The sequence below is a fragment of the Paramisgurnus dabryanus genome, chromosome 5, assembly GCF_030506205.2.
Source record: "Paramisgurnus dabryanus chromosome 5, PD_genome_1.1, whole genome shotgun sequence".
NCBI lineage: Eukaryota > Metazoa > Chordata > Actinopteri > Cypriniformes > Cobitidae > Paramisgurnus > Paramisgurnus dabryanus.
Genome location: NC_133341.1, coordinates 38,789,456 through 38,816,278, shown reverse-complemented (window position 1 = coordinate 38,816,278; position 26,823 = coordinate 38,789,456). Strand labels below are relative to the sequence as shown.

Here is a 26,823-nt window from a genome sequence, read left to right as displayed (position 1 = left end):
AACACGTCCAAGTCATATTTAACCATAAAGTCAAATGTAAAGTTGCAAAATAATATTTCATTAAGCATTAAGATTATGTGCATTGTGATTATTATAACAATTAAGCCTATTCCCCCCCTAAAAATATTAGGGGTCACCAATGCTTCATTTCACTTATGCAGTACATACTCTCCTATTTCAATTTCCAATTTGTATTTTCATTGAAACCGCTTTGCAACAATGCAAAATTGTGAAAAGCGCCACCGAAATACATTTGAATTGAATTAACATGTTTGTCATGTGCTTGTGTTTGCCTCTGTAGATGTTTTACCTGTGGACAGGGTGATCGCACTAAGTTTAACCTTGTACAGGTTACTGCGAACTCTCCACTGTTGCATCATGGGATATCCCGTGGCTTCACTGAACTGGACGTCTCCTGTAAACACAAGCAGAACACTCTCAAGTCAGCATCCATCTCTGTGTGGCACAAATTGGGTGGCAACTGTTGTCAACTAATAACAACTGATGATGCATGAGGTGTGTGAGGTGTGTGGCTGTGAATTCTTCAATGAGTGACATCACAACAACATCATTTTCTTGCCATTTCTGACAACCGAACCAAGTACAATATATGGACTGTTAAACAAACAGTGACTAATGTAATGTACAGTCATGCATTTCAGATTTTCCCAACTAAATGTTCTTGTAGTATAAATTGAGTGGATTACAGTGGCTTAAAGTAAGTTGGCATCTTTTAGCACTGTAAATCCTCTGTTTATCATATGGCAGACAGTAAAAGGGAGACCTTACAGTTTCCTGGATATTATTGACCTCTTTTTAGCAGTTATTGAGTGACTGCTGATACTAATTATAGTCTGTCTTTATCTATGTTTAGCAAATTTGGTTAACTAGCTTGGTTACCATATAAGATTAACCATACTTTAAGCATGTAATGATGTATTTTTTATTTATTTATTTTTATTTAAACGAGTTAGTTACTCACATTACTTTATTTTGTGACATTTCTGATCTAATGCAAACTCATTTAAATTTCAGTAATTGTAACTGCGTTACATGTTTTAAAAAAATACTTTGTTACATGCTCATTACTGCTAAAAGTAGTGGAATTACAGTAATGGAATTACTTTGTAACGCGTTACTCCCATCACTGTTTTTAACACAACTTGTGTTGTCCCTTTCATTTATTTTAACAACTTTTAAAAGTTGGATCAGCTTAAAAATGACTTCAGTTGGTAACACCTACAAAATGTAATTTTTTTAACTTAAAATTTCACTTTAGGTGAAAACTGAAACTCTTTCCCCGCCATTGATGAGTTAACTCGTCAATTAAGAGAAAACGCATCTCTGCCTATGACGAGATTTTCCGGCAATCTGTATTTCCGCTATTATCCACCAGATGGCGCTCTTACCCAACTTATAAAACCTGCAAGCAACCCCTTAGGGCAAACAGTTCAAACTCTATGTATGATTATAATCACTCTAAATCTGATCTCTATCAAAAGTCATTCACAAAAACGCAATTATTTCAGGTTTTTGCTCAAAATTTTGAATTTTTGAAGAAACGTACTCATATTTGAGAGGTGATAAAAGAGAAAAAATAAAGGTAGGATGAAAGTTTTTGTGTTTGAAAGCAGAGGGTCTGTTCTTACATTTGATATATTGTATATTTATATATTTAAAGAGGAACATTTTCTGGAAGGCATTCAACTTTTGTGAAAATCATGAAAAATGCTGGCGTTGGCTGGCAACTTAAAAAAAAAAAAAAAAACGCTGTCGGGGAAAGAGTTTTGTAGGTGTTACCAATTAAAGTATTTTTTTTAAGTTGAACAAACTTTTCACTTATACATTATAAAATGACGATGCTTTAGCTAGATAAGAGCCTTATGCCTCGGTTGGGATCATTTAGAGCCCTTTGAAGCTGCATTGAAACTGCATTTTTTTATTATGAAAGTGGAATATTCCTTTAAGGAAAAGTGTTAAATGCTCCCTGTGTGTGTGTGTGTGTGTGCGTGCGTGTGTTTGTGTTACCTGAGAGCATCTGTAGATTGGGCAGAGGTTCAGACAGAACACCTCGACATTGTTCTTCAACAGGTAGAGGAATTACCATCAGTCCATCAGCCAACTGAGGAAAATCCTTGATGAAGTTATTATCCCTGAAATTACAATACATGGAGATAAAACATCAGACAGATATTAGAGCATTAATGTGCTCGCTGGCAAAATAATATCAAGCTCATATTTCCCAAAGCAGAGATTAAAGTGCAGCTACAGCACATTCGCATTTAAAGAAACAGGTCATTAAACATTTATTAGTTTGATCTGTTTTACCTTATATACTGTACTGTATTAAAAACTCAATTCAATTATATAATGCAACTTTCGGCATGTGCTGAAGGTCCCCATGCCCCCCCCCCATTGTAATACTGTTGGTTAGTAGCCTTAAGGGGGTCACACCGCTTCGAGTCGCATCTAGGACAACTCGGAGGTATCATACACCGGAAGTGCACATTAAATAGCGCGAGCTTAGTCAGATAGCGTCTACTTCAAAATGCAAAATATACCTTAACAGCCAATGTTAATTGTTGATGATTTGGGACAAATATGATGTTATTTTATGTTAAACTATGTGAATGGTGCTCTGTGGCGCGACAGGGATTTGAGCAACTTCCTGAGCAGTAGCTGGGCGCTGCGGACAGGCGCCACCTCAGAAAACGATGTGTTTAATTTTTTTTTGAATGGCTCGGCGCTGAGCTGCGCGTCCGGTGTGCGACCCCATTTATTTTACTTATGTAATGCATAACAATGAGCGATACATTCAAAAAGGTGTGAGCCAGATTTCAACAGAAAAATATTAACATTTTTATTTCACAACTATTAGGGGGCATGCACACTAAAGCTTTTACGACCCGTGGCCGGCGCATTTTCAATTGTTTTTTTTTCCTCGCTGAAAACCGGCGCTCGGCGTTTTTCTGCACTCGCGGCTGAGCGTCAAGAGTTGAAAGAGATTCAACTTTGAGTGAAAAGCTCCGCTTGTCAATGTCAGTTCTCACACGGCCATCCAATCACAATGGAGGAGGGGCGGGACATTACCACACAACCAACCGGCTCACAGCTCAAGTATCTGAGCTACCAAAGCGCTCGGCTGAAAAACAGCTGGCATTCGGCGTCCTCAAGGCGTTTAAAAGTTTTGGTGTGTCCAGCCCCTTAAAGCATTCTGGTTGACTCAACTTAAAAAAATAGTATACAATGTATAGCATGAAATCATCTTGTTTTGCGCAGGTTTCGTGTTTACAGGTTGAGAAATGATTTTAATGAAACAGGGCCAAAATTCACCATACTGTACATAACATTAAATATCCCTGTGTTCATTTCATACCAACAAACTCGGTTACACTTTATTTTGATAGTCCACTTTAGACATTTTACTAACTATAAATAACTTTGCAACTACATGCCAACTACCTTTCAATAATTTGCAACTATACGTCAACTAACTGTCATTAGAGTATTAGTAGACTGTAAGGGTTGGGGTTAGGGAAGAGGTTTGGGTTAGTGGAATAAGTTGACATGCACCTGAAAAGATACTTATAGTCAGTTGAATGTCTGTTGAGATATCATCACAATAAAGTGTTAGTAGATATTAAGCAGACAGTCTACTAATTGTCTAAAGATTGGTAGTTGATATGTAGTTGCAAAGTTACTTATAATTAGTAAAATGTCTAAAGTGGACTATCGAAATAAAGTGTTACCACAAACTCTTTACTACAAAGCTTCATCAAAAGCTCTTAAAAGAGCCGAAGACATCTGCTCAGATCTAAAGAGCTAATTATTTTCATTTCCCTTTACAGTAAGTCACAATGCTCTGACCAAACGCACCCGATTAAATTATTCATACGCAAGGGCTTATGGGTATTTCCCCAGTCACAAAGCTCAGTAAGATTAAACTGTTCATGGTGCTTTGCCTTATTAGCTTTAGTGGAGCAAATGTACACTTTACAGAAGTTCATTAACTTTTCTATGAATTTTCACTGAATGGACAAACCGAAGCAGGGCTTTTGCAAAACAAATGGTGCCAACAATTAGAATATCAAAAACCTGCATCTTTGTATAAGAATCCGTAACAAACAAAACCGATCAGTTTCAAAAAATGAATAATTAAAACAATTAGCTGCTTAAGGTCATATATTGACAACACGCATAAATAAGCTTATTAGCACATGCCTTAAGTCTAGTAAAATGTTTACAAAATACTAATGACAAAACCTTTAGATAATTTTATAAAGTGTCATATTTAAGGTCAACACAAAATTGGTTCAACTTCAAAAGTAAGATACCTGGTTGCCCTAAAACTTTAAGGTTGGTTTTTAAACAATGTTTTTTTTTTGTCAACTAATATTTTTAAGTAGAGTTGTTTGCTACAGTAAGGATTGTGTGCATTTAATTTTATCATGATACTTTATTAAACAATTAGCATCCAGGACTGGAGCTATTCATTTCATAATGATATTTAAACTGCCCATATAGGTGTAATAAGCTCTTTGTTGTGACTGAGCAAATGTAAGTAGACATTATGAAAAATCTTCAGGGATTTCTGGAAGTTGTGTCTGCACTGGGACTTCCACTTTCTCTCCTATCTAATGAAGTGTAATGAGCCACCAATTAAAATCCCTCTCCAAACACTCAATCTCTTTAATTGAGCTTCCGCTGTATGAAACATCAATACTAAGCAAACAAAACTTTCATCAGCTCCAGTCTGAGAAACACGTCACCGGAATAGATAACAACACACGGACAGGATTTATGAGATTATACAGAACGCTGCGATGTAATTACATTAAGATTATACATATTATGTTACACATATTTGCATTTACTGATATATACACACACATATATTATACACACACAGTATATATGTATACAGTATTTATTTACCCAATATGTTTGCAGGGCAACAGCAGGGCAGCTCACTAGATTTTAAAGTGGACCTGTACAGTATGCCTACATGCACACTAACCAGATGTCGTGCTATTCCTAAATGCAACCTGTAACTTTTACTTTCTTATTACTCACTGTTCTGTTCATTTTTCCTGTCTGTAGCACCTAGTAATATAATAACGGCACATAATGTAATACGTATTACATTATTATTGTAATGAAATGTTCATAGTGTAATATTTTTTCAAGATGTAATAAAATCTTGAGCTCATAATGTAATACTACACCCACACACACACCTCAACCCAGCCCATTTTAGTAGCCTTAAGTGGCTTAAAGTAGAAGAAAGAGTAACTTACATGAAAATGTGTATGGTACATAGAATAGTTAAAAATCAAGTACCTACATATCTTTGTAATTATTTTTCTAGGGTGAATGCTGTACACAGCTATTCAACAAGGGGTAGTACCACTGATTTTGTATTATGCAAATTTAAAAGTTGTAAGGGCAAGGGCTCTTTTATGTATTCAGCAGCAGTTTTATGGAATGCGTTACCAGCAGCCTTAAAGTTAACAGACAATACTAATCATTTTAAATCAACCCTAAAGAACTGGCTCAGTAGTAGATAGTAGTAGAGTTATAAGAGTCACGTGTTTTGTATGTTTCTTATATGTCTGGGGATGTTTTGTCTACGTTTTATGGTTTTATTTCTTTTTGTTTGTTTTAATCATTCGCTTATTCAAAATATATAATAACATTTAATTTAGGATATGCTTATATCATATCCCTACATTTATAAACATTCACACGCACTATCAAGTGCATACATTTTGAAGGACCACAATGGAAATAAGCCAATGGCTTTATTGTGTCTATCCTTTTGACTGATAATTGTACAAAGCCATTTTATGTATTTATTTATTCTTTGTACAATATATATTATGTCAATAAAGATTTTCAATCAATCAATCAATCAATAAAAAATGATTACATTATAAACTCACCAACAATATTGTTATAACTGTAATAGGCTTTTTAAACATTGCAAACTTATTATTAGTGGTGCATGCATTTATTCAAAGCATCACTATTATTAAACATCATAGAGACATCGTAGGGCTTGTTTCACTAAGCATAATCATTGGTGGATGCCAATTCATTCCCTAGGAACCACCCCGGGTACCCTAGCAACACCCTAGCAGCCACACAGCAACAGAATGGCAACTAGGGCTGGATAACAACTAATTGGTTATAATAGTTTGCAGAATATTGTGTATTGTGTATAACACCCAATGGTTGGGTTATTTTTGACCCATAATGGGTAAATATTGGACAGAACACATGTTGGGTTAAAAATTACCCAATGCTGGGTTGTTGTTATGCAACCATGGGTATAATAACCCAGCAGCACGTGTTCTGTCCAATACCATTATGGGTCAAAAATAACCCAGCCATTTTTAGAGTGAATAATACTTATAATTTATTTATAAATACACAGATGCAAGTATATATTTATATATATAATTTATATTATAAATATGAATACTTAATATATACACATTTTATTTTCTTAAAATTATATGTGTGTGTATTTAAATATACATTATTATTATTATTATTATACAATTACACAATACACACACATATATATATAGATAGATGCCAAAGACATAACAAAATCTTTTATTTCCCACCCGCACAGTAAGAAATGTGAAAACAGGAATAAAAAATGAATGACAAGAAAAGAAACCTGCAAAATTAAAGGGTGAGACTGTGAGGATTTGGGTAATGAAACTATTATTAAGTTCATGGAAATTCATGACCTACCGGCAAAACAGAACACAAAGTCACGTATGGCTTTAAATGTATCGACTCAAATGGCATGAATCTAAATGCATGGTCAACAATGTAACATTTGTTTATTTATATTAAAACATAATTAAATCATTTGCACGTATTCCCTTATGAACTCTGATTACATTATTGGTATCCGCCATTGTATCTCTAATGATGTCTCTACGATGTATAATAATAGTGATGCTATTGAATAAATGCATGCACGACTGATAATAAGTTTGCAATGTTTGTAGAGCATATTACAGTTATGACAATATGACAATATTTTTGGTGATTTTATAATGTAATACATTTCTCATAATGTTATAATTTTATTACATTATGAGCTCAAGATTGTATTACGTTTTAAGAAAATTATTACATTATTAACGATTAATTACAACGTTAATGTAATATTTATTACGTTCTGTGCAGTTATTACATTATGAGTTGCTACACTGCCTCTTAAAGTGGTTTTCATCAGATGTGAGTCTTAACCGCAGGAGTCAGTAAGAGGCAATCAGTGTACGCTTTACTGGAAGAGAGGAAACTCAAGGGCTGAAGAAGAGAGAGAGAAAGAGAGAGAGAGAGAAAGGGAAAACCATTACTCACTTGCTCTCACACAAATCTATTGATTACCAAATTAAATCACCCTGAGTCTGACCCGAAGCGATCCGGTCAACCCATCGGTTGCCCACAAATAAAAGTTGGGCCGTATGGATTTTCTGCTAAATAAGACTTTGTCCTTGCCACCGGAGTAAGTATGTTATTAATTCTTTTATTTATTTCACAGAAAGGCTAATGGCGCTATGTGGGATGTGTTTTCACCTTCAGTGCAAACTACTTTTACACAAATCAGCTGTTGATCTAGTTACATTATCATCTATTTTCATTACCACTATTCAACAATTAAAAATGTGGTAACCCTCTGGGGTCCGACTGTTTTAGGACACTGTCAGAGGTTCTGACATGCTCTTACATTTGGTCTTTTTTCAGTTGCTTTAAACATATTAATGGCAAGTGTCTCAAAACACTGCGTTCAGCACAAACTGGGCTAAAATATTATATGAGCTACATGTATGTACATGTTTGCAGAAAAATGTTTATGCGTGGTTTTTAAAAAAGCTACATTTATAAGTCACTGATATAAGTCCACAAAACCCATACTAAACATGTTTTAACAAGACTTTTCTAAACAGGATCTAGTAGTCCAGAGTTTTTTTCTTTAAAATTATGTTAAAATCATCCTGCCTACTCATTCACATAAAACAATATATTGATTTAGAAACTTTTTGTTTACTTTTTGTTTAGAGGGGCCGTATGCGAGAAGGATTGATTGACAGCTAGAAAACAAAAGACTTGCATAATGAGGAGAAAGTAAATGTCAGTCAATAAAAAGGTTACCACAGTAAAACCATAACACACAAAAGCATGTACATCAATTTGACATCATTTATCAAATGCTTCACTACAGTCACTCCTGTTTCGCTGTTTCGGATAAAAGCATATGCCAAATGCATAAATGTAAATGCACTACACTTTAAAAATTAAAGAATGAAAGATTAAAGGGAAAACAGCATGGCAATAGAAGTAAAGCTAAATGAAGAGCTGTAATAAATGTTCAGGATCACATTGGAGACTCAGATACATCAGATGTCCATCAGAAAACCCTTCTGTGCATTATGTCCTCCATTTACAGCAGCACACAGCAGTGCCTCTGGGTATTTTGAGCTGTTTTACCAGATCACAAATTCACTGGTGATGATAAAATACTTTCTGAGCTTTCCGAGACTGTCCGTAGAGAGAAAAAAGCATTATAGACATTATACACTCGCTGAGAAAAGGACATTTTATACACACTAACTGTGATGTGTGAGAGGTGTTTTTAATCCCTTGTGTGACTTTAAAAGAACAAAAACTATAGAAACAGAAACAGCAGAGTTTCACAACGTGAACAACTATACAGACATCATGATCAGAATGAAGTTCATTCAGCACTGTGATCAAATCTAAGCAATAATTGACACAGGGACGTTCATTTATTAGAAAATAATTCTACTACTTATGCAAAATTTCCAATATTTTCTAATAATTCAACAGACCAGGTTTCAATTTTTTTGCTTATACCACGATTCACTTACCCAGTCTCACAAACTTAATGATGCTGTCACGAATTTCTGTGTTTTTTCGTGATCGTATCACGAATTTCTGTTTATGTGTCATTGTCACGGATTGGTTACTAAACTGTTTTTTCCTATTTTCAACGTAATTTCGTGAGACTGGGCTGGATTAACACATCGTAAGACGTATTTTAAGACATTTGACAGGTTTTATCCTTAACCGGGGTCAGTAGTTTTTATAATTTTCACAAAAGTTTAAAGGTGCAATTTGTAAGATATTTGCAGTAAAATATAAAAAAAAAAAAAAAACACTAGGCCAGTGTTATATATTTTGTCCAGCTGATTACTTTCAATTCTATAATTTTTTCAACTACTTGTAAATTGTGAGAAAATTGCCATTCTAAACAGTGACACGGGCAGTGCAGTCGCCTGTCAATGAAGTTAATATCCACCTTACTTTTTGTTACCGCCTTTACTGACGTAAAAACACATGATAACAGCGTCGTGGACAAATGCAGAAGTTAGTGTATAGCGTCTTGCTTGTTTATGGACCATGATTACTCTTTACAGTCTGACACTGGTTGTGTCGGCAAAGACAGCACCCGTAAGCGTACGGGCCAAACAAACGACCCAAGAAGAGTTTGGAACAAGACGAGAGAAAGAATGAGATCAATATCAATGTTGAATTATCTGGATGGAGAGAGCTTCGCGACAACCCTAAACTAGACAGAGATGCTGATCTTGCTTGTGTTTTACGCGACAGGCGAGTTGTTTTGAACCGTAACCCTTCGAAAATCTTATGCTATTATATCGATCACAACATTAATGTGTAGACTGTAATCAGTGCGTCTTCCCACAGATGATATAATGCACATCAAGAGGTATTGTACAGCAATATAACATAACGCAAATGGTGACTTTCAGACATTTACTAAATCGAGTATTGGATAGAGTTTGTTACTGTACAGTGTAGCTATCATAATTTTACATCATAACCTCTCAAAAAGATTTGTACTGTCAATACATTATGTGAAAATCATTGTAGATTGTAAGTTTGAGCACTTAATTCTGTGCTGCGTTAACACACAATTGAATTGGACTAATACTGTAACATCTATGACTAACAATTTCGTTTTGATCATTACACAAAACCTTACATAAAGAAATAAAACGATGTCATCAAACGCAACATTTATAAAACTTGATTACTTTACCTCATCCGTCAACATGATTTCTCGTTCTTGTTTGATTGTTGTGATCATGCGCCCTCTAGTGGCGGATTCTACAAATTGTTGTGATCATGCGCCCTCTAGTGGCGGATTCTACAAATTGCACCTTTAATGCCTGTCAGATTTTTTTATATATTAACATACAATATATCAACAGATTCTCTGCTTTCAAAAAAAAAAATTTCATCCTGTCTTTATTTGTTTTCTTCTTATCACCTCTCAAATATGGGTAGGTTTCTTCTACCAAATTTTGAGCAAAAAGCTGAGATAATTGCATGTTGTATGCAATGTTTTTGCTTCATTTTTTATGAATTGGGCCATATAGTGGATAATAGCGAAATAACAGAGTACCCTAAAAACTCATCAGGAAAGCGTCATTGGCAGAGAAATGTTTTCTCTTAATTGATCGTCAATGGCGGGGAAAAAGTTATATGCTTTCTTGAGCAGGACTATTATCTAAAGCCTCCATTGTTTATTTCAAAAACATTAATTTACAGTGAGAGAGAGAGAGAGAGAGAGAGAGAGAGAGAGACAGAGAGAGAGAGAGAGAGAGAGAGAGAGAGCGTGAGAGCAATTCATTTTTCCTTCAGTATTTATGTATAATTTGTTCTAGTTTTATATTATAAGGAACAAAGTAAAATACTAATCTGAACAAGTGGGCAGTCAGTGTTTATTTACATATATTACAGTTTATTTGTTGAAATTAAATACATCCGTTATTTCAATTACACTTGGTGTAGTGATATGGAACTGTAATGCGGTGACAGACCTGGAACTACTTCATAGGTGTGCGTTTACTGAAAAATAATGCACACCCGTTTCTCAGCCAATCAGAATCAAGGACTGTAATAAACTGCTTCATAAACATTATCAAAGTAACATGAAATTATTGTTTGTATGTATATGATGTTACAAAATGTGTAACATTAATTAATAATTATATTTTTTCCATTATGACATCACGTTTCATGGAATTGTCTTTACTGTAATTTTGAATTATACACTCCTAAATAAAGGTTTCCTAAAGGATATTTGAACTCAGGCTGTTTAATTCCACGTTGCATCTACAGAACCTTTCCAGTGGAAAAACGGTTGTAAATCAGACTATAAAAAGGTTAGAAAATAAATTGTTTCTCTATGACATCAATGTGAAGAAAGCTTTTAGCAACTTTAAGACTGCAGGAAAGATTTTTAAAATGGGCTTTATTTATTTTTTAACACAATACCTGTATATATTTTGGTATGAAATATGAACTATGTTGGCATGTTTTTATCAAGTCTAGTAAGATTCACATACTGTATATCGGACACATTGAGGTTCTGGAATGATCCACAGTGTCTGTGTGTATTCAGTTGTTAATGCAGGTCACTGCTCTCAAGAAATAAAAAACTGTATCTGTGTGTGCCTGGCTGACTGGAAATGAATGTATGTTATATTCAGGACTCAAGAGTCTTCATTAGATCATCCATCTCCAGCTCTCAAACTCTCTGCACACTGCGTTTGGCCTGCAGTGGATTTACGCTTTCCTATGTCCGGTGGACGTTATATAGAAAAACAATAGAAGACGAGCAAAAGAGAAATAACTATTATCTAATTAAAGTGAATGCTGATTTATGCCAAATGATGTGTTTGTCACATTTAGCATCTTGCAAGATTAGGGTTTGTTTATAAACCTTATGCATTCAAAATATTTCATACCAACAGTAAAAACAACAAACATCTCAGCCACAATAAAAAGATCAAAGTTACAGTAAACATTGCCATTTATTATAACAGCAATATGCATTCAGTGAACGCTTGTCATCTGTACAAACTCATATCTCACATTATTTCCACACACTTCCATCTCATCTGCACATCTGTCTTTCTGTATCTTCAGTACATGAACATATGGAGAGTGGTGGAGATCACATCATCTTTAATCAAATGCACTTTAACAGAAGTTTATTGCAGAATCTATGGCACACATCACACCTTCTTCTCCTGCCTGTATGACTTACAGTTCATTATCACTTCAGTGCAACAGAGAAAACGGATGCTAGTGTCAGTGTCAATGCTGCTACTACTAGGAGTATTTAATACCATAAAGATTTTATTTTGTCTGAAACATGCGAGTATATCTGCTCTTACAAACATGAATAAACTAACGTTAACAGTGTGGTGATGCAGTCATACAGATTTTCAGCACTAGAGGGATCACTTTCACTGTACTTGTCACAGGAGAGATTGAGAGAGTTAAACCGGTTCTGACCATCCTGAGGTTCTTCAAGAATGCATCTGTTTATAGTCAAGCCATCATATATACATTATATCTATTCGAAATTACAAAGTACCAACATCAAGCTATATGATATTTACAAATGTCCTAGCTTAAAATTCGAAATGTGATGAATAAAACATAAGCATACAGAACACATCATTAAGTGAGAAGTTTAATATTTACGGATTATAAAACTCATCATTTGTACCGAGTCTTATAATTTTAAATGCAAATATGGGACGAAGCATCAGTATTACAGTAATTCTGCTGTTGTGCTGACTGATGCAACAACAATGCTATTGGATTTTATACCTGTTGACATGAATGCAGAACTACACACAAGAACTGTAGATATCTGATATTCACAGATGTATTTCAATGAAATAAACACTTACACCAAAGTTATTCAGCTGATGCCACATTCAGTGTGTTTAAACAAATATTACAGATTAGAACCAGTGTTGGGTGTAACAAGTAATTAGTTACTGAGTAATTTGATTACTCAGTAAATTAATGACAGTAACTTCTGATGTAATTGAACACTAAATACTGTGTATGGACTGTAGGACATTTGTATAGTGGATTTAACATCAACATTTAAAGTCTAAGGTTAAAATGCATGTTTTTGCACTTTAAATACTTTGGTGAGTTAATAAGAATAATGGTTAACACTATAGTTTACAATTCTCACTATTAACTGGTTAGTTATTATCATTAATGTTACTGAGATATTGTCTGTTTATTAATACTTATTAAGTACACACAGTATTAATGCATGATTCTGCAAAACCTTATTCTACATCCTAAATCCTACCCAATACCTATCAAAACTTTAAGTTAACAACTACTTACTAAGTATTAATAAGCAGTATACTGTAGGACTATATTAAGGCAAAAGTAGTTAATAGTTAGGTAAAAATGAGAATTTGACCTTAACTTATCTCATCAATTAAGAGAAAACATTTGCCTAAAAACATGTTCCTGATGAATTTATTATGGAATACCGCAATTACCGCACTTACCCAATTTATGACAAAAAACTGAAAACTTTATTTAAACTTTATACAAAATTCCTTAACAAAAATGCTTTGTTATTTATTTATTTAGTTTTGCTAAAAAATGTGTATTTTTATGAAAAATACCCATATTTAAGAGTTTATAAGTAGAGAAATAAGACGGAGATGTTTTCCCCCGATTTGTTTGTTTGTTTATTGTTTGTTTGAAAGCAGAGGGTCTGTTTTTTTCATTTGAAATATTTGTATGATTATATATTTAAAGAAGAACATTTTCCTGGAAGGAATTTTATGAAACTTTTGTGAAAATCATAAAAAATGGCGACCAGAATAACTGATGTACTTTTATATGATTTATTCAAGCTGTTTTAAGCCTATTTTGTACCATTTAATGCATAGGATTTAGAAAGTAGTTATTATTAAGTAATTAAATACTTTTTGGAGAGAGTAATCTAATTACATGATTGAAGATGTAACTAGTACCTAGTAGTGAATTACTAACCCAACACTGATTACTGTATAACCATAATGTTACTAAGTGGACAGTAAATATAATCACAATCACAAATCAATGAGATAATAATGCATCACAGTGTCTGGTTACATTGGTTACAGTGTGGGACACTGATGGCCCACTTAGATTGACGGCTGGCCCACCCAAACAAAAGAGACATAATAATCGCTCAAATATGCATTGGTCAGAAATAAATAACATGATATAATTTGCATGAGTTTCTAAACCTTATTATATTAGAAATATTTCCTTATTTCCCTTTTTTGCTGATCCAAAAATTATTCAATCCATGACTCATAAGATGTAATGTAATATGTTTAACGACTAGGGGAGATTGGGGCACAAACTAACACTTTTTGGCTACAAATGAACACTTAAAGTTTGTTTGTGGGTCCTACCGTTATCGTACAATTACACCGAAAGTGACAGGAGTGAAAACGTGACAACTTACCCCACAATGAGGTTCATTGTAACACCTATTAGAAAATTTTGTTTAAACACAAATAATTCAATCAAATTCTGTCTATATACTAAAGGTGGATATTGTTTATATATCTGTCTATACTAGATAGATATCCACTCATTCATCCATTCATGATCCTTCATCTAACCATCATTGTATTATGCAGCAATTGCATTTTAAGATAAAAATCATAATTGTGAGTTATTTCTCCTGATATTGTATTAACAGGTTTTGATTAATAGTATGATGCATCCATTGAAAAAAATCCAAGGCAATATGTTTAATGTGTTAATAGTGAAATAATTGAAATTATAAATAGAGGACTCAAAACTCCCAAAACCGTACGCATGTCCCACCCACCTAAAATGTCTTCAGGTTGTTCTCAAGTCAATCCGTGTGCAGTGTTAACTCAGTTCCACCAAATAACCACACACAGCATTTCTGAAACCGCCTACTACAGTTTGCTGCTGGGGTTCTGTTTTACCCAACGCATGATGAACAGACAGATGAACACAAATATCAATCTATCAAACGCTGCCAAATGATTCATCGCCGCTCCTACAGCATTTCCCCGGCCGAACAAGCGCATACATACATCTTCAGCATCAGCACACATCGCCTACAATCATGTTAGCGCTCTGAATTTCAGTGGAAATGATCAACAGTTATAAATACATACAGAAGTAAAACCCGCTTTAGTCCAGCCGTGTGACGAAAATTATGCATTTGGCTTGTCAAACTATAAAACTTCACCACCCACTTGATTCAACGAGCCATGGAAACGTACTTTTACATCTCCTTAAGGCGAAAACATTTACTCATTAACTCAACTACAGATGAATTAACCGAATACAAACTGGAAATTTGTTTATTGATGTCAAAAAACTTGATTTCTGCACTGCTCGTGGGAATAGTTGACCTGTTTTTATTAGCTTGTGTAAGCGTAAAGTTGTACTATACATTAAAGGGATAGTTCACCAAAAATGAAAACAAATATTCTGAAAGTATTGTGATAAATCATAAAGAAGATATTTAAATAAACTATGGTCAGCACACAGTTGACGATACCCATTGAATTTCATCGTATTTGCTCTATAAGTAAATGGTTACAATCAGCTGTGTGTTTATCATCATTTATCAAAATATCTTCTTTTGTGTTCATCAGAAATAAGAAATAATACAGGTTTACAGTAGGGCTGGGCGGTATGACGGTATATTCCGTTACCGCGGAATAAAATGTCAGACGTAACAGATTTTTCTATTCAGTCTATTCCGCGGAATGCAAATAAGTGGGCGTGGCTAACTCTGCCCTCCCGCATGTAAGACTTAGTGTGACGGAGAAACATGTAAAATAATTCACTCATAAAAAATGAACGAGTTTTTCTGTAATTTTTTATAATAACTGACAGTGAATCCACCGCGGGTCTCGCAGTGAGACTCTCGCTCGCGCGCTCTTTCTCTCTCTCTCTCTTTCTCTCTCTGTGTGCTCATGCAGCAGCCGGCCGGTCTCTCGCGTGCAGAGGTCTCTCTAGGCAAGCGCAAGGAGCTGCGACGCCAAATAAAGGGTTCTTCTTGAACATAATGCTGGTTGTAAAGTTTTCTCAACTTTAAGCAAGCTTAGACAAACCTTGCGTTTATATCAGTGACACGAGCGCTGCTGGAGCAATGAAGTTTGACGCGCCATTTGCTTATACAAACATATTTGATCGGAAAGACGAGAAAGAGACGCAAATGTTAAGGTCTAATAGAAAGTAAAGGGTGTCAAGAGCTTAAAACAGACTTCATGATCATCATATCATAGCACCTGTCACATTTATAATATCTAGAGCTTCGTCTCTCATATACAGGTATTTATCCTGTCTGTAGGTTTTTGCATATATTTATACATGTTCATTTTACATATTGCCTATTTTTAATGTTATGTATGCATAAATACAAAATACAATGAAGCCATACTATAGCTTCAATAGTCTATAAAATTAATAACTCAATTATAAACAAGATTCTGTCTTATCAAGACTTAATCTGTTGTTATCTTCTGGGCATTTTCACTTTAACATTATTAACTTTAAATTGCTCATAATTTAAAACTGTGGTGAGCATTTAGTTAAAAGCTATAGTGAGTGGCAAATTTCTGTAAATTTTTATAATCAAAAAACAGTATAAACTGAAAAACATGTATACCGTGAAATGTTCCGTTCCGTGAAATAAAATTACTCATTCCGTGGAATAGATTTTTGGTAATTCCGCCCACCCCTAGTTTACAACAACATGAGGAGGAGAAATGATGACAGAATTTTCATTTTGTGTGAACCATCCCTTTAACATTTCTATAGTGTAAATATATTGATCTAACCCATTGCTGGGTTTAATATAAACATTTTCTGGGGTAATTTGACCCAACAACTGGGTTTGTTAACTCTTTCTCCGTTATCTTGTCAATTAAGAGAAAACATTTCCCTGCCAATGACACTTTCCAGACAATTTATTTGGTAATCTATAGTTTAGCGTGTTATCAACACTGAAAAAAAAATCATTCAATTTACTCAATTTTTTAAGGTAAGGGCTGCAATCTTTTTATTTAAGCTACATTTAAAACAAAAGTTTTTTATTTGACTTATTTGTTCAATTTTTTTGTTTAAATGTACAGTAGCTCAAATAAATTGATTGTAACCACTTACATTAAAAAATTGAGTAAATTGTATGAATCATTTTTAGATACATTTTTCGATTTTTTTTTATATTTGTGCTTAAAACAAGACAATAATACTAACTAAGAAAGTCATTTTTGCATTGTGGGTAGGTTTCTACAAAAATTAAAATTTTGAGCAAAAACCTGAGAACCTAATTTATTTGAAAAGGACTTTTGTTAGAGATCAAATTGAGAATGATGATGAAAACATACACAGATTTTTTTTTTTTACTGTTTTTGGATCAGTGGATGCTTTAGTGTTTTATAAGTTGGGTAAGAGCGCCACCCAGTGGATAAAAGCAGAAATATAGATTGTCGTAAAAACTGGGAAGGAGGAAAACTGGCAGGGAAGTTATTAAAATATTGAATATTTACTAAAATCTCAGGAGTTACTTCAAGTAAATAATTTAGTCAAGTCTATGTTTTGATCATTGCAGTGTTCTGAATCTGATCTCTAACAAAAGTTATTTACAAAAATGCAATTATTTCAGCTTTTTTGGTCGAAATTTTGTATTTTCGAAGAAACCTACTCATATTTAAGAGATCAAATGAAGAGAACAAATGAAGATGATGAAAATGTTTTCCCCGTTTTGGTTGTTTGATTGAAAGCAGAGGGTCTGATATTTCATTTGATATATTTGAATGTTTATATATTTATAGAAGAAAAGGGATTTTGTGAAACGTTTGTGAAAATCACAAAAAATGCTTGCGGGCAACTTTAAAAAAAATCCTGGTGCTGAATGAGTTAAAAGGTTTATCTACACTGAAAAGCACAGATAAAATGGCTCCAAATTTGTTTGTGTGCTTTTTAATTTATCAAGTGTAGAGTGTTGTTTGTGTGCTGTTAATGTAAAGTGTTTTACTGTAAATCACCTGTATGGGGTTTTGTGAAAGTTGATGTTATATAAAGCTCAAGAGATTCAGGAGCGCCGCAGGACCATCACTCAGAAACATTTTACACTGCTTTCACATCAGCAACTCCACAAACCCCGAATCTCTCTGTGACATCATTCAGTCAGACGAATAGCAGAACAATCTCACCTCTTTACTTTGTGACAGGATGCGAGAAAGAAGTGAAACAGTTCATTTCCATTAGCAGCTGTCACAGTCTGTGCGCTCTCCATTTTATAACGGCTGATTTAGTGAAGGTGTCAACATTATCTCACCATGAGTCCTCGTCTGAAAGTTACTCACACTTTGATTGGTGCTAATGACACAACACGTCCTTTCGTGGCTTTGACAGCCAGCTATTGGCACTGACGTATCCGGTCGGGCGACCATATTGTCGGAGATGAGCCGCGAATGAAGCGTTCGAGCTCGTGTTGGACCGAACGCCTCGAGCTGTGGACAGAACAGATGGGCTTTCTCTTCAGGCCGCGTCAATTTTTAAAAGAGACCAGAATGAAGATTTTGTTGGCGTCATCCGCTGTAGTTTAACAGATGGGCCGTTTTCCAAAACAAGACAAGTTTGTATCGCTTTATGAATTGAAGGCGGGAGAAATATATTCTGACTGGTAATTACCAAGAGACTGCTTTTAGATTATTATTATATATAATCAGATATATAGCGTACAGTAATGTATATGTATATATAGCAGGGTTTTTCAACCTTTTTTTCAGCCAAACCCCCCCCACCCGACCTAAATTATTTACTTGAAGTAACTCTTCAACTTTTCCCTGCCAGTTTTCCTCCTTCCCAGTTTTTACGGCAATCTACATTTCCGCTGTTATCCACCGGTGGCGCTCTTACTCAACTTATAAAACACTAAAACATCCACTGATCCAAAAGTAGTAAAAACTCTCTGAATGTTTTGATCGTCATTCTGAATTTCATCTCTTACAAGAGATCTCTTAAAGCAAGCTGGCACTGGTTGGCAACTTTTGTTTAGGGGGGTTCACTTTAGCACGTTTGGTGGGCACCTGGGTCCATTTCACATCAGAGTTTGGTTAGTTTGAATGATGTAAACATTGTTTTTCAAACTCAGGGCTCCAGACTAACTTTTTTTTTACTAGGAGCACAGTGGCCCCAACTGAAAATTTTAGGGGCACAACCAGAAAATTTAGGGGCACACACCGTAAATCAACATACTAACCAAATATTCACATTTCTACTAAGTAATACACCGTATTACCAATAAAAACTACAGAAAGTACAATGTGCCGTTTTAAATTCAGTGTCACATCACAAAAAAAAAAGGTCAAATTTAATGGTCGCACATGTGCGACTGGATGTAAAATTCAGTGGCACACTCTCAAATTTTGGTGGCAATCTGGAGCCCTAAAACTCCAGTGCACATCCCTGTTTTATTTGGATTTTTTAATGTTAACTCTTTAGTCGCCATTGACGAGTTATCTTGTCAATTAAGAGAAAAAATTTGCATGAAAAAACGTGTTTCTGATGAGCTTTTATGGTTATCTGTAATACTACGACACTTCCCCAATAAAAAAATACTAACGCAAAAAATTATTTGTTAATTTTACACTCCATGTATGTTTTGATAATCCTTCTGAATCTGATCTCTAACAAAATTCCTTCACAAAATGCAAATATTTGGGCTTTTTGCTAAAAAAATAATTTTGAAGAAAAATACCTATATTTAAGAGTTTATAAGCAGAGACAGAAAAAAATATATATAGGATGAAACGTTTTTTTTCCCCTATTTGGTTTGTTTGTTTATTGTTTGTTTGAAAGCAGAGGGTCTGTTCTTTTATTTGATATATCTGCATGTTTATATATTTTAGCAGAAAATTTTCCCTGAAAGGCTTGTGAAACTTTTGTGAAAATAACAAAAAATGCTGGGGGGCAACTTCTCAGAAAAAAAAAAATGGTGGTGGGGACGGACTTAAAATAATTTATTTAAAATTATATTATAGGATGCAAGTAACTAATTAGATTAATCAACTCACAAACCTTCTGCAATTCCCTTGTGAACCTATAGTGGTTCGCAGACAGCAGTTTGGGAGTGGCTATAAATGTATATACTGTATACTACTAATGGGCTGTACATGAGAAACTGATGATATTTGTCTTAAATAACTTCCTAAGTCTGACTTCATTCTGAATATAACACCCAATTCTCCCAATCTAATCAATTCCGGATGAGCACTTCTTTTTCTCATTAAATATCCGGTTTCACTCAGAAATATGTCACATTACAAAAGTGAAATGGGTCGTGAATGCCACGCTGACTTTAAGGAGACAAAATGACGTGAGCCAAGGAACTCAGTCATCTTCACAAATAATAAATCAAATTTCAGCACCATTCCATATAAAGGTCTAGGAGTGTAAATGCAGGAAGGTCAAAAACATTTATGAATTGAAAATGAAATGTAATCCCCGTTGGCCGTAAAATGTACCCAATTTTACAAACAATTAAAAAAAAAACTACAGTCAGGATCTCATGTGAGAACTCTGTAAAGGTCCACATCCTACAGGTACATACAAATTCACCTGCTACAATAAATTAAATTAAAGGAGGGACGTTGTGTTTTTATGTCAGATTCTGTCATATATTTGTGCTTGTGTGTGCAGATGTTTAATGGGTATCATTTGCTAATACTTTAATTGATAATTTTATATGCATATAAACTCTCGTCAAAAAATCTGATTTACGGCAGGTGCATAGTAGTATATAAATTATTCTTTTCATATTCTTATTTTCTTTATGAAGTATTTAGTATGGAAGGTATTTTCATCCAATTTTAAATTAAATAAAAAAATAAAAAAATCACAAAATAAGTCCCAAATTTAAAAATTAAATAAAAAAATAAAAATTTTAACATTATTTAATTTTCATCTTCAAGGTGATAAAGCATCATTCCTGCCAAATTTAAATATAAAATGCAATTTATGATTTGACATTTCATTTTCAATACAATCTCATAACCATGCATGGAAAGACAAATTAAAATTAAAAGGCAAACGTGAAAAAAGAATAAAAACATACATTGTGAAAAGGCATTTATATAATGCTCACGCAATAATAGTGACAAAAATAAAATTAAAATGTAAACTTCATTTTAATTTTATGTTCACTTTTATTTATTGGTTTTCATTTTTATTTACATTTTTGTTTTAATTTTAATTTTCAACTTGCAAATTCAATGTTACACATATCAGAATTACCTATTTGAAGTAATGACGAATGAAATTGCTGGAGAAGTGTTTAGTCTTTGCTCCTGCAAATTCCTCCATGTATAAAGTGAATCCGCCATTGTGCAGCTGGCTTTTAAATGGAATGGGAGATGTGCCACTGATTGGTTTATTGAAGGTTACGCCCAAAACACACCCATGATTCATTAAGAGAATAAGTACAACCCTTTTGGACCATTGATCATTTTTCCATCATTAAACTGAAGTGGATTTGGACACGCCCTAATGTCACCTGTGCCATGCCCTTCACACCATCTGCATCATCTCTATTTTATCTGCCCTGGACATCTTCAGAGTAAATCTTTTAAAACAAAGATTTACCAGCATATGAGTAATAGTCTTATTGACATTAATATCTATTGTTCAAATGAATATGTAATGAGAGAGCGAGAGTCCGCTGGCAACGTTGATAAAAAGCCAATGTCACCCTGGAGTGTATCGAAGCATCCAGGCATTGCAGACTCAACACTTTATCATGTTCATAAAAAAACACTCTGAATTACAAATCGCAGAGTTATTAGTCCACGTCAGAGCAGCGAGCAGTAATTTATAAGCTGTTCAAACAATGCTGGAGTTTACAGAATGTGGATGCCTGCGAGTTAGCATAATGAAATAGGTGTGTAAACAAATCATACACTGGGCTTTAATAGGTGGGGTTTGGTTTGAAACCTTATACCATGGTTAAATTTAAATCCTCATGCTGTAGAATACTAAAATCTCTTTAAGGAATGTCATCACACTGAGCAGGCATGTTTACAACTCGCCCAGGCAACAATTACAGTCATATACTGTAAGACCGAGTCCTATTTACTTGACTATGGCAAGACGGATCTACAGTCACTTCCCAGCAACGTTTAAAACTGAAAAAGGTTGTTGAGGATTTCTGGTTCCCAGAATGCTTTGCATGAGGTTGTGATTTTAGTTTTATTCTGTAAATATAAAGACTTGTTAATGTTTAATGTTCATTTAACTTTGAACAAATTGTTGCCGGTAAATAACATGCATTTAAATCTACAGTAAGTTACTGGCAAACAGCTGCAGAACTACAGCAATTTTTTTTATTAATGTCACAATGCAAACAATTTTAACTGTCCAAATAATGAATTTCCTTTTTTTAATTAATAATAAACATTTCTTTTGATATTTATGTAAAAAAGGGCTAGTCAACTAGCAGCCTGTGGGCCTAATGCGGCCTTCCAATCATCTTAATCCAGCCCGCCGGTCATCTTTGTCTGATTTAAAATGGTTAACTTCTCCTTTTCACTGTACATGACAAATGACAGTCGATAAACCTGAAGGAAAGTCGTGAAGGGGCTGTGTGGGGTTGCCAAAAAAATGGATGCATAAAAAACCTTATGCGACTTCACTGCATGTGACACGCTGACCGAGAGTGATGTATTTCAGTGCGTTTTAATCAAAACAAAACAAATTATTACTCCTTTTTGTTTCACTTTATCAGTAACACTTGAATCCCTTAAAAATGATTGATTACTGATCAACTGCATACTACTTGAACTTGAATGAGCTTCTCTCCCATGTTGACAAGGATTTACTGAAATTTCATTACGACTGCCACTAGGGGGCGAACTCTGACAGTCGCATCCGAATATTGTGTACAATGGAAAGGCGGTTTAGCCGATATATCTTTAAAATATTAAAAAAGAAAGCATGAAGTCCAATTTTAATTATTAGGAGAAGACTGGCTATATGTTGTGAATACTTGAAATTTAACAATTTATGAAAGTGAAACAGTTATAATGTTTAAGAGCATTACAGTTAGTGTTATACAAAAATACGTGTGTTGATTTTTTACACTTGCACTTTTGTTGCAGTGTTCATAGTTGAAATATTAACATTTGGGTCTTGTATTGTTAAACTCAAATTATTTAAAAAATATTTAAAAAGAAAATATGAGTTTTCAGTAATTAAAAGGCAAAATACTGGATACAAAAGAGTGTGCATCTTTTTTAATATATGACGTATAACAAAAACAACATAAGCTATAAGATATAATATTAATAATAATAATATATAATAAGTAAAAGTAAAAATATATATATAAGGTAAAATAGTGTTAAAATCTGGCCTTCGAAGAAGAGTAGTTGAAGACTCCTCTGTCCAGATGTAGGACTTGATTTATTTTTCATGATTCAATATGTAAGACTACAGTCATTGTTACGCACTTAATGTAATAAAGTTGTTAAAAAGCATGACATGAAGACATAAACTCTAGTGTACAGATGCAAGTTTCCCTGTCTTGTTTTCTGACTCATCATGTTCATTTACTCACAGATGAAGACCGGTCACCTGTTAGGGATGAGTAAGTGTTCAGTCTTTACATCACGTTTGTTAGTCTTAGTCAGCTGCTCTATAAAACATTATGGCAAAGCACTTTAGGTCTTTAGCTTATAAACTGGTGTCATTAAATAATATACGCCGAGTTAACAAGCATATAAAGAACTGACAGCCTGACATGGTACTGTCATTCATATTTTCATGGTCTCACCAACAGGGGTCACTGCCTGTTCAACTCCAAAGCCACAATAGTGCACAATGTTAGATATTTGACCACAACTTGTTCACCCACTCGGTTTAGGTGGCTCTGTAGAGTAACCCTGGATCACCTGGATGAGATGAGAGATGTCTAAAAGAAATGCTTTTCAATGCAACGAGTGCTTAAGTGTTTTCATATCTTTAAGGAGTCAAAAGAGTCATCCAACAAAGCGACTGTTCTCCATTCATGAAATCCTGCAATATAAATCTCTAAACTGTTTCCTTTCATTACAAGAAGAAGATGGGACATATAAAGACAGACATTTTATTATAAATGAGTACAGATAAGACTGAGATGCAGTTTCATCTCCACATCATACTGTATCTCTTAATGGATAAAAAAACTTTTAAAGATGGAAGTGACATCATATTTAGTGTTGAAACATCTCACAGATCAAGAATTAGCAATGGATTTGCTGAAAACTTTCATCAAAAAAAAAAAAAAAAAAATACATGACTTGAACCTGGCTAAGGTGACACAAACTAAAGTAATTTTTAATAATCAGGTATGAAAATCTCAAAATGTTCCCTTTTAATAACCAAACATAAGATAATACACACAAGCTCTGAATCAAAAACATTCATCTCAACAGAGATACATCTCTTGCGAAGCAGCAACCCTGAAGTGCGATAAAAGTAAAACAATAATAGCGTCAGCCACGGCCTACGAAGGGTTAAATCCATTTACAAGCCACACTTTCTCATTGGTTGCCTATAGAAAGGACCGGCCTGCATTTCTAACCCCTACAACACTTCATTTATATACAGTACAGCATTCTCAATAGCTGTTGAGTCCCATATTGATTTAGTGTTTCCTAAAGGCTCGGCCATTTTCTCAGTTTTCACTATCAGCTCGCTGCAGAAGCCTCTGCTTCAGACCTAACAGTCTCATTACAGTAAATCCTGAAGCAGTGAATATAACAGTTTTGTTTATGTGCTCCTACACACTCACAAAAATCCCTACAGAGATGTAATACAGAGTTTGCATGCACACACACCGCAACCTGAAATATAACAGCAAGAAATTTCACTTTTGTGCACAACGTAAAGTCCAGCAGTGTTGATCCACACACCTTTTGCCATTTCGGATTTGTCATTACATGTTGCCAACTTATTTCAGTTATTTAAAATGTACAAAGAAATGTACCCAACCTAAAATGACCTGAATAACCTTTTACCCGAACCCGACGTGCATAAATCATTATTCTTTTAAAAAGAAAGACCCGATTTGACAAAAAAACCAAATAATTAGAGTTTGACCGAGACATACTTTTTTTGAACCTACTGGCCCCAAAAGTAAAAGGCAATGAAGGGTCTGCAGTCTGCAACCCGCACACACCAGAAAGAAACTTCTTTGGCCACCAATTTGGCCCACTGCTCCATTTCTTTTTATTTATTTGTTGATGATGTCACTAAGGTAACGCTACATTATGCATTTAAAATTGATTGACAGGTCTGGCTAAACAAAAATTAACCTACTGCTAACCACATGATGTTGTAAGGAGGGGTTGGAAAAGGACTTGATGCACACACATGAGATGGTTTGGATTTTCTCCGATTCGTTTGGCAAAAACACATTCATTTTAAATGACATGAGGCCACTGATATTACACCCGACCTGTGTCTGAGAGACACGTGAAACTTTTAGACCTGAACCCAGTCGGGTCTCGGGTCGGACCTCAGGTTTGCGGATCTAAGTGGACCTGTGAAGACCTCTATTTTTGACCTTTGAAGCTAAGTTTGGCCAATATTGATGTTTATTATGGTTAAGCTGCTAAGTGTCCTAATGATCAATATAGAAGTACTTAACAAAATTGAATTCAATTACAAACTAATTGACTAGTTCTACATCAGTCTGAGAATGTTTAGTCATCTTTTACTTCCCTGCCGTAAACCGGTCCTTTAAAAAAAAAAAATCTAAATTCCATACAGATTTAAATACAGATTTAAATACAGATTCCATACAGGTTAAGTTTGTGTCTGTCACATCATTGAAATCCTGCTGTTAAAAACATGAGGAACCTTAAACATTTTCTCTAAAAGTTGAGTAAATTATTTGAGTGCACCTTCACATAAATCATAAATAATAAAAACAGAACAATAAAAAAAAAACCTTTCAGCCTCTTTCTGTCCTATAAATCTCTATGCGAGGTGAATAATATGTCTGAACTCATAGTATTTGAAAAACAGTACTGAAGATGAAAAGTACCTGGATAATCTACTGCTTACAGCAAAATTTTTGAGTGCACATTCGATGGACACTTTACTATCCTGTGAACCAGCGGGAGAGGAGTCACTCAACAAAGAAGAAAATGTTCAGGTGTTTTCATATTCAAAAAAGTGTCAAAAGTGGCAACGTGGCTCTATACAAATGTAAATACTATAGGCATAAATTTTATGTAACAGTGGGGGGGGGCAATAAACATAAAATTTCTCCTTTAACTTAGTGTTTTTTTTAAGTTTCACAAAATGCCTTCAATGAAAAATTTTCTTCTATAAATATATAAACATACAATTTATTAAATGAAAGAACAGACCCTCTGCTATCAGACAAACAAGAACGTTTCATCCAATCTTCATTTCTTCACTTTATATAACCTCTTAAATATGGGTAGGTTTCTTAAAAAAGTTCCAAATTTTGGGCAAAAAGCTGATATAATTGCATTTTGGTAAAGGGATTTTGTTAGAGATCAGATTAGGAATGATGACCAAAACATACATGGAGTTTAAAATTAGTTAAATTAGTTTTTGCTTCAGTTTTTCTATAAATTGGGTTAGAGCTCCATCTAGTGGATAAAAGCTAAATTACAGATTACAGTAAAAACTCATTAGCAGGGAAATGATTTCTCCAAAATTGACGAGATAACTCATCAATGGCGGGGAAAGAGTTAAAGGGACATAAATAATACAGCAAAAATTGTATTTTTAGAGATAGAGAAAGGCCTAATATTATTCTTCAAAATCATTCATTTATTGCAAAGTTGTGTACAAATCAAGCTACAAATGAAATTGAAATTAAAATTTAAACGCAATAGCTAATATTTAGCTAGG

General features: G+C 34.2%; 1 protein-coding gene across 1 annotated transcript in view; it reads right to left on the bottom strand.

The window, feature by feature from the left end:
* The window catches only part of LOC135774117 (astrotactin-2-like), a 387,641-nt gene that overhangs the window by 64,494 nt on the left and 296,324 nt on the right, over positions 1 to 26,823 (bottom strand). Inside the window, exons 14-15 of the mRNA XM_065284005.2 lie at positions 2,029 to 2,153; positions 311 to 415 (exon numbers count right to left, since the gene is read on the bottom strand). Coding sequence (XP_065140077.1) covers positions 311 to 415; positions 2,029 to 2,153 — 230 coding nt within the window. The remainder of the gene's footprint in view (positions 1 to 310; positions 416 to 2,028; positions 2,154 to 26,823) is intronic.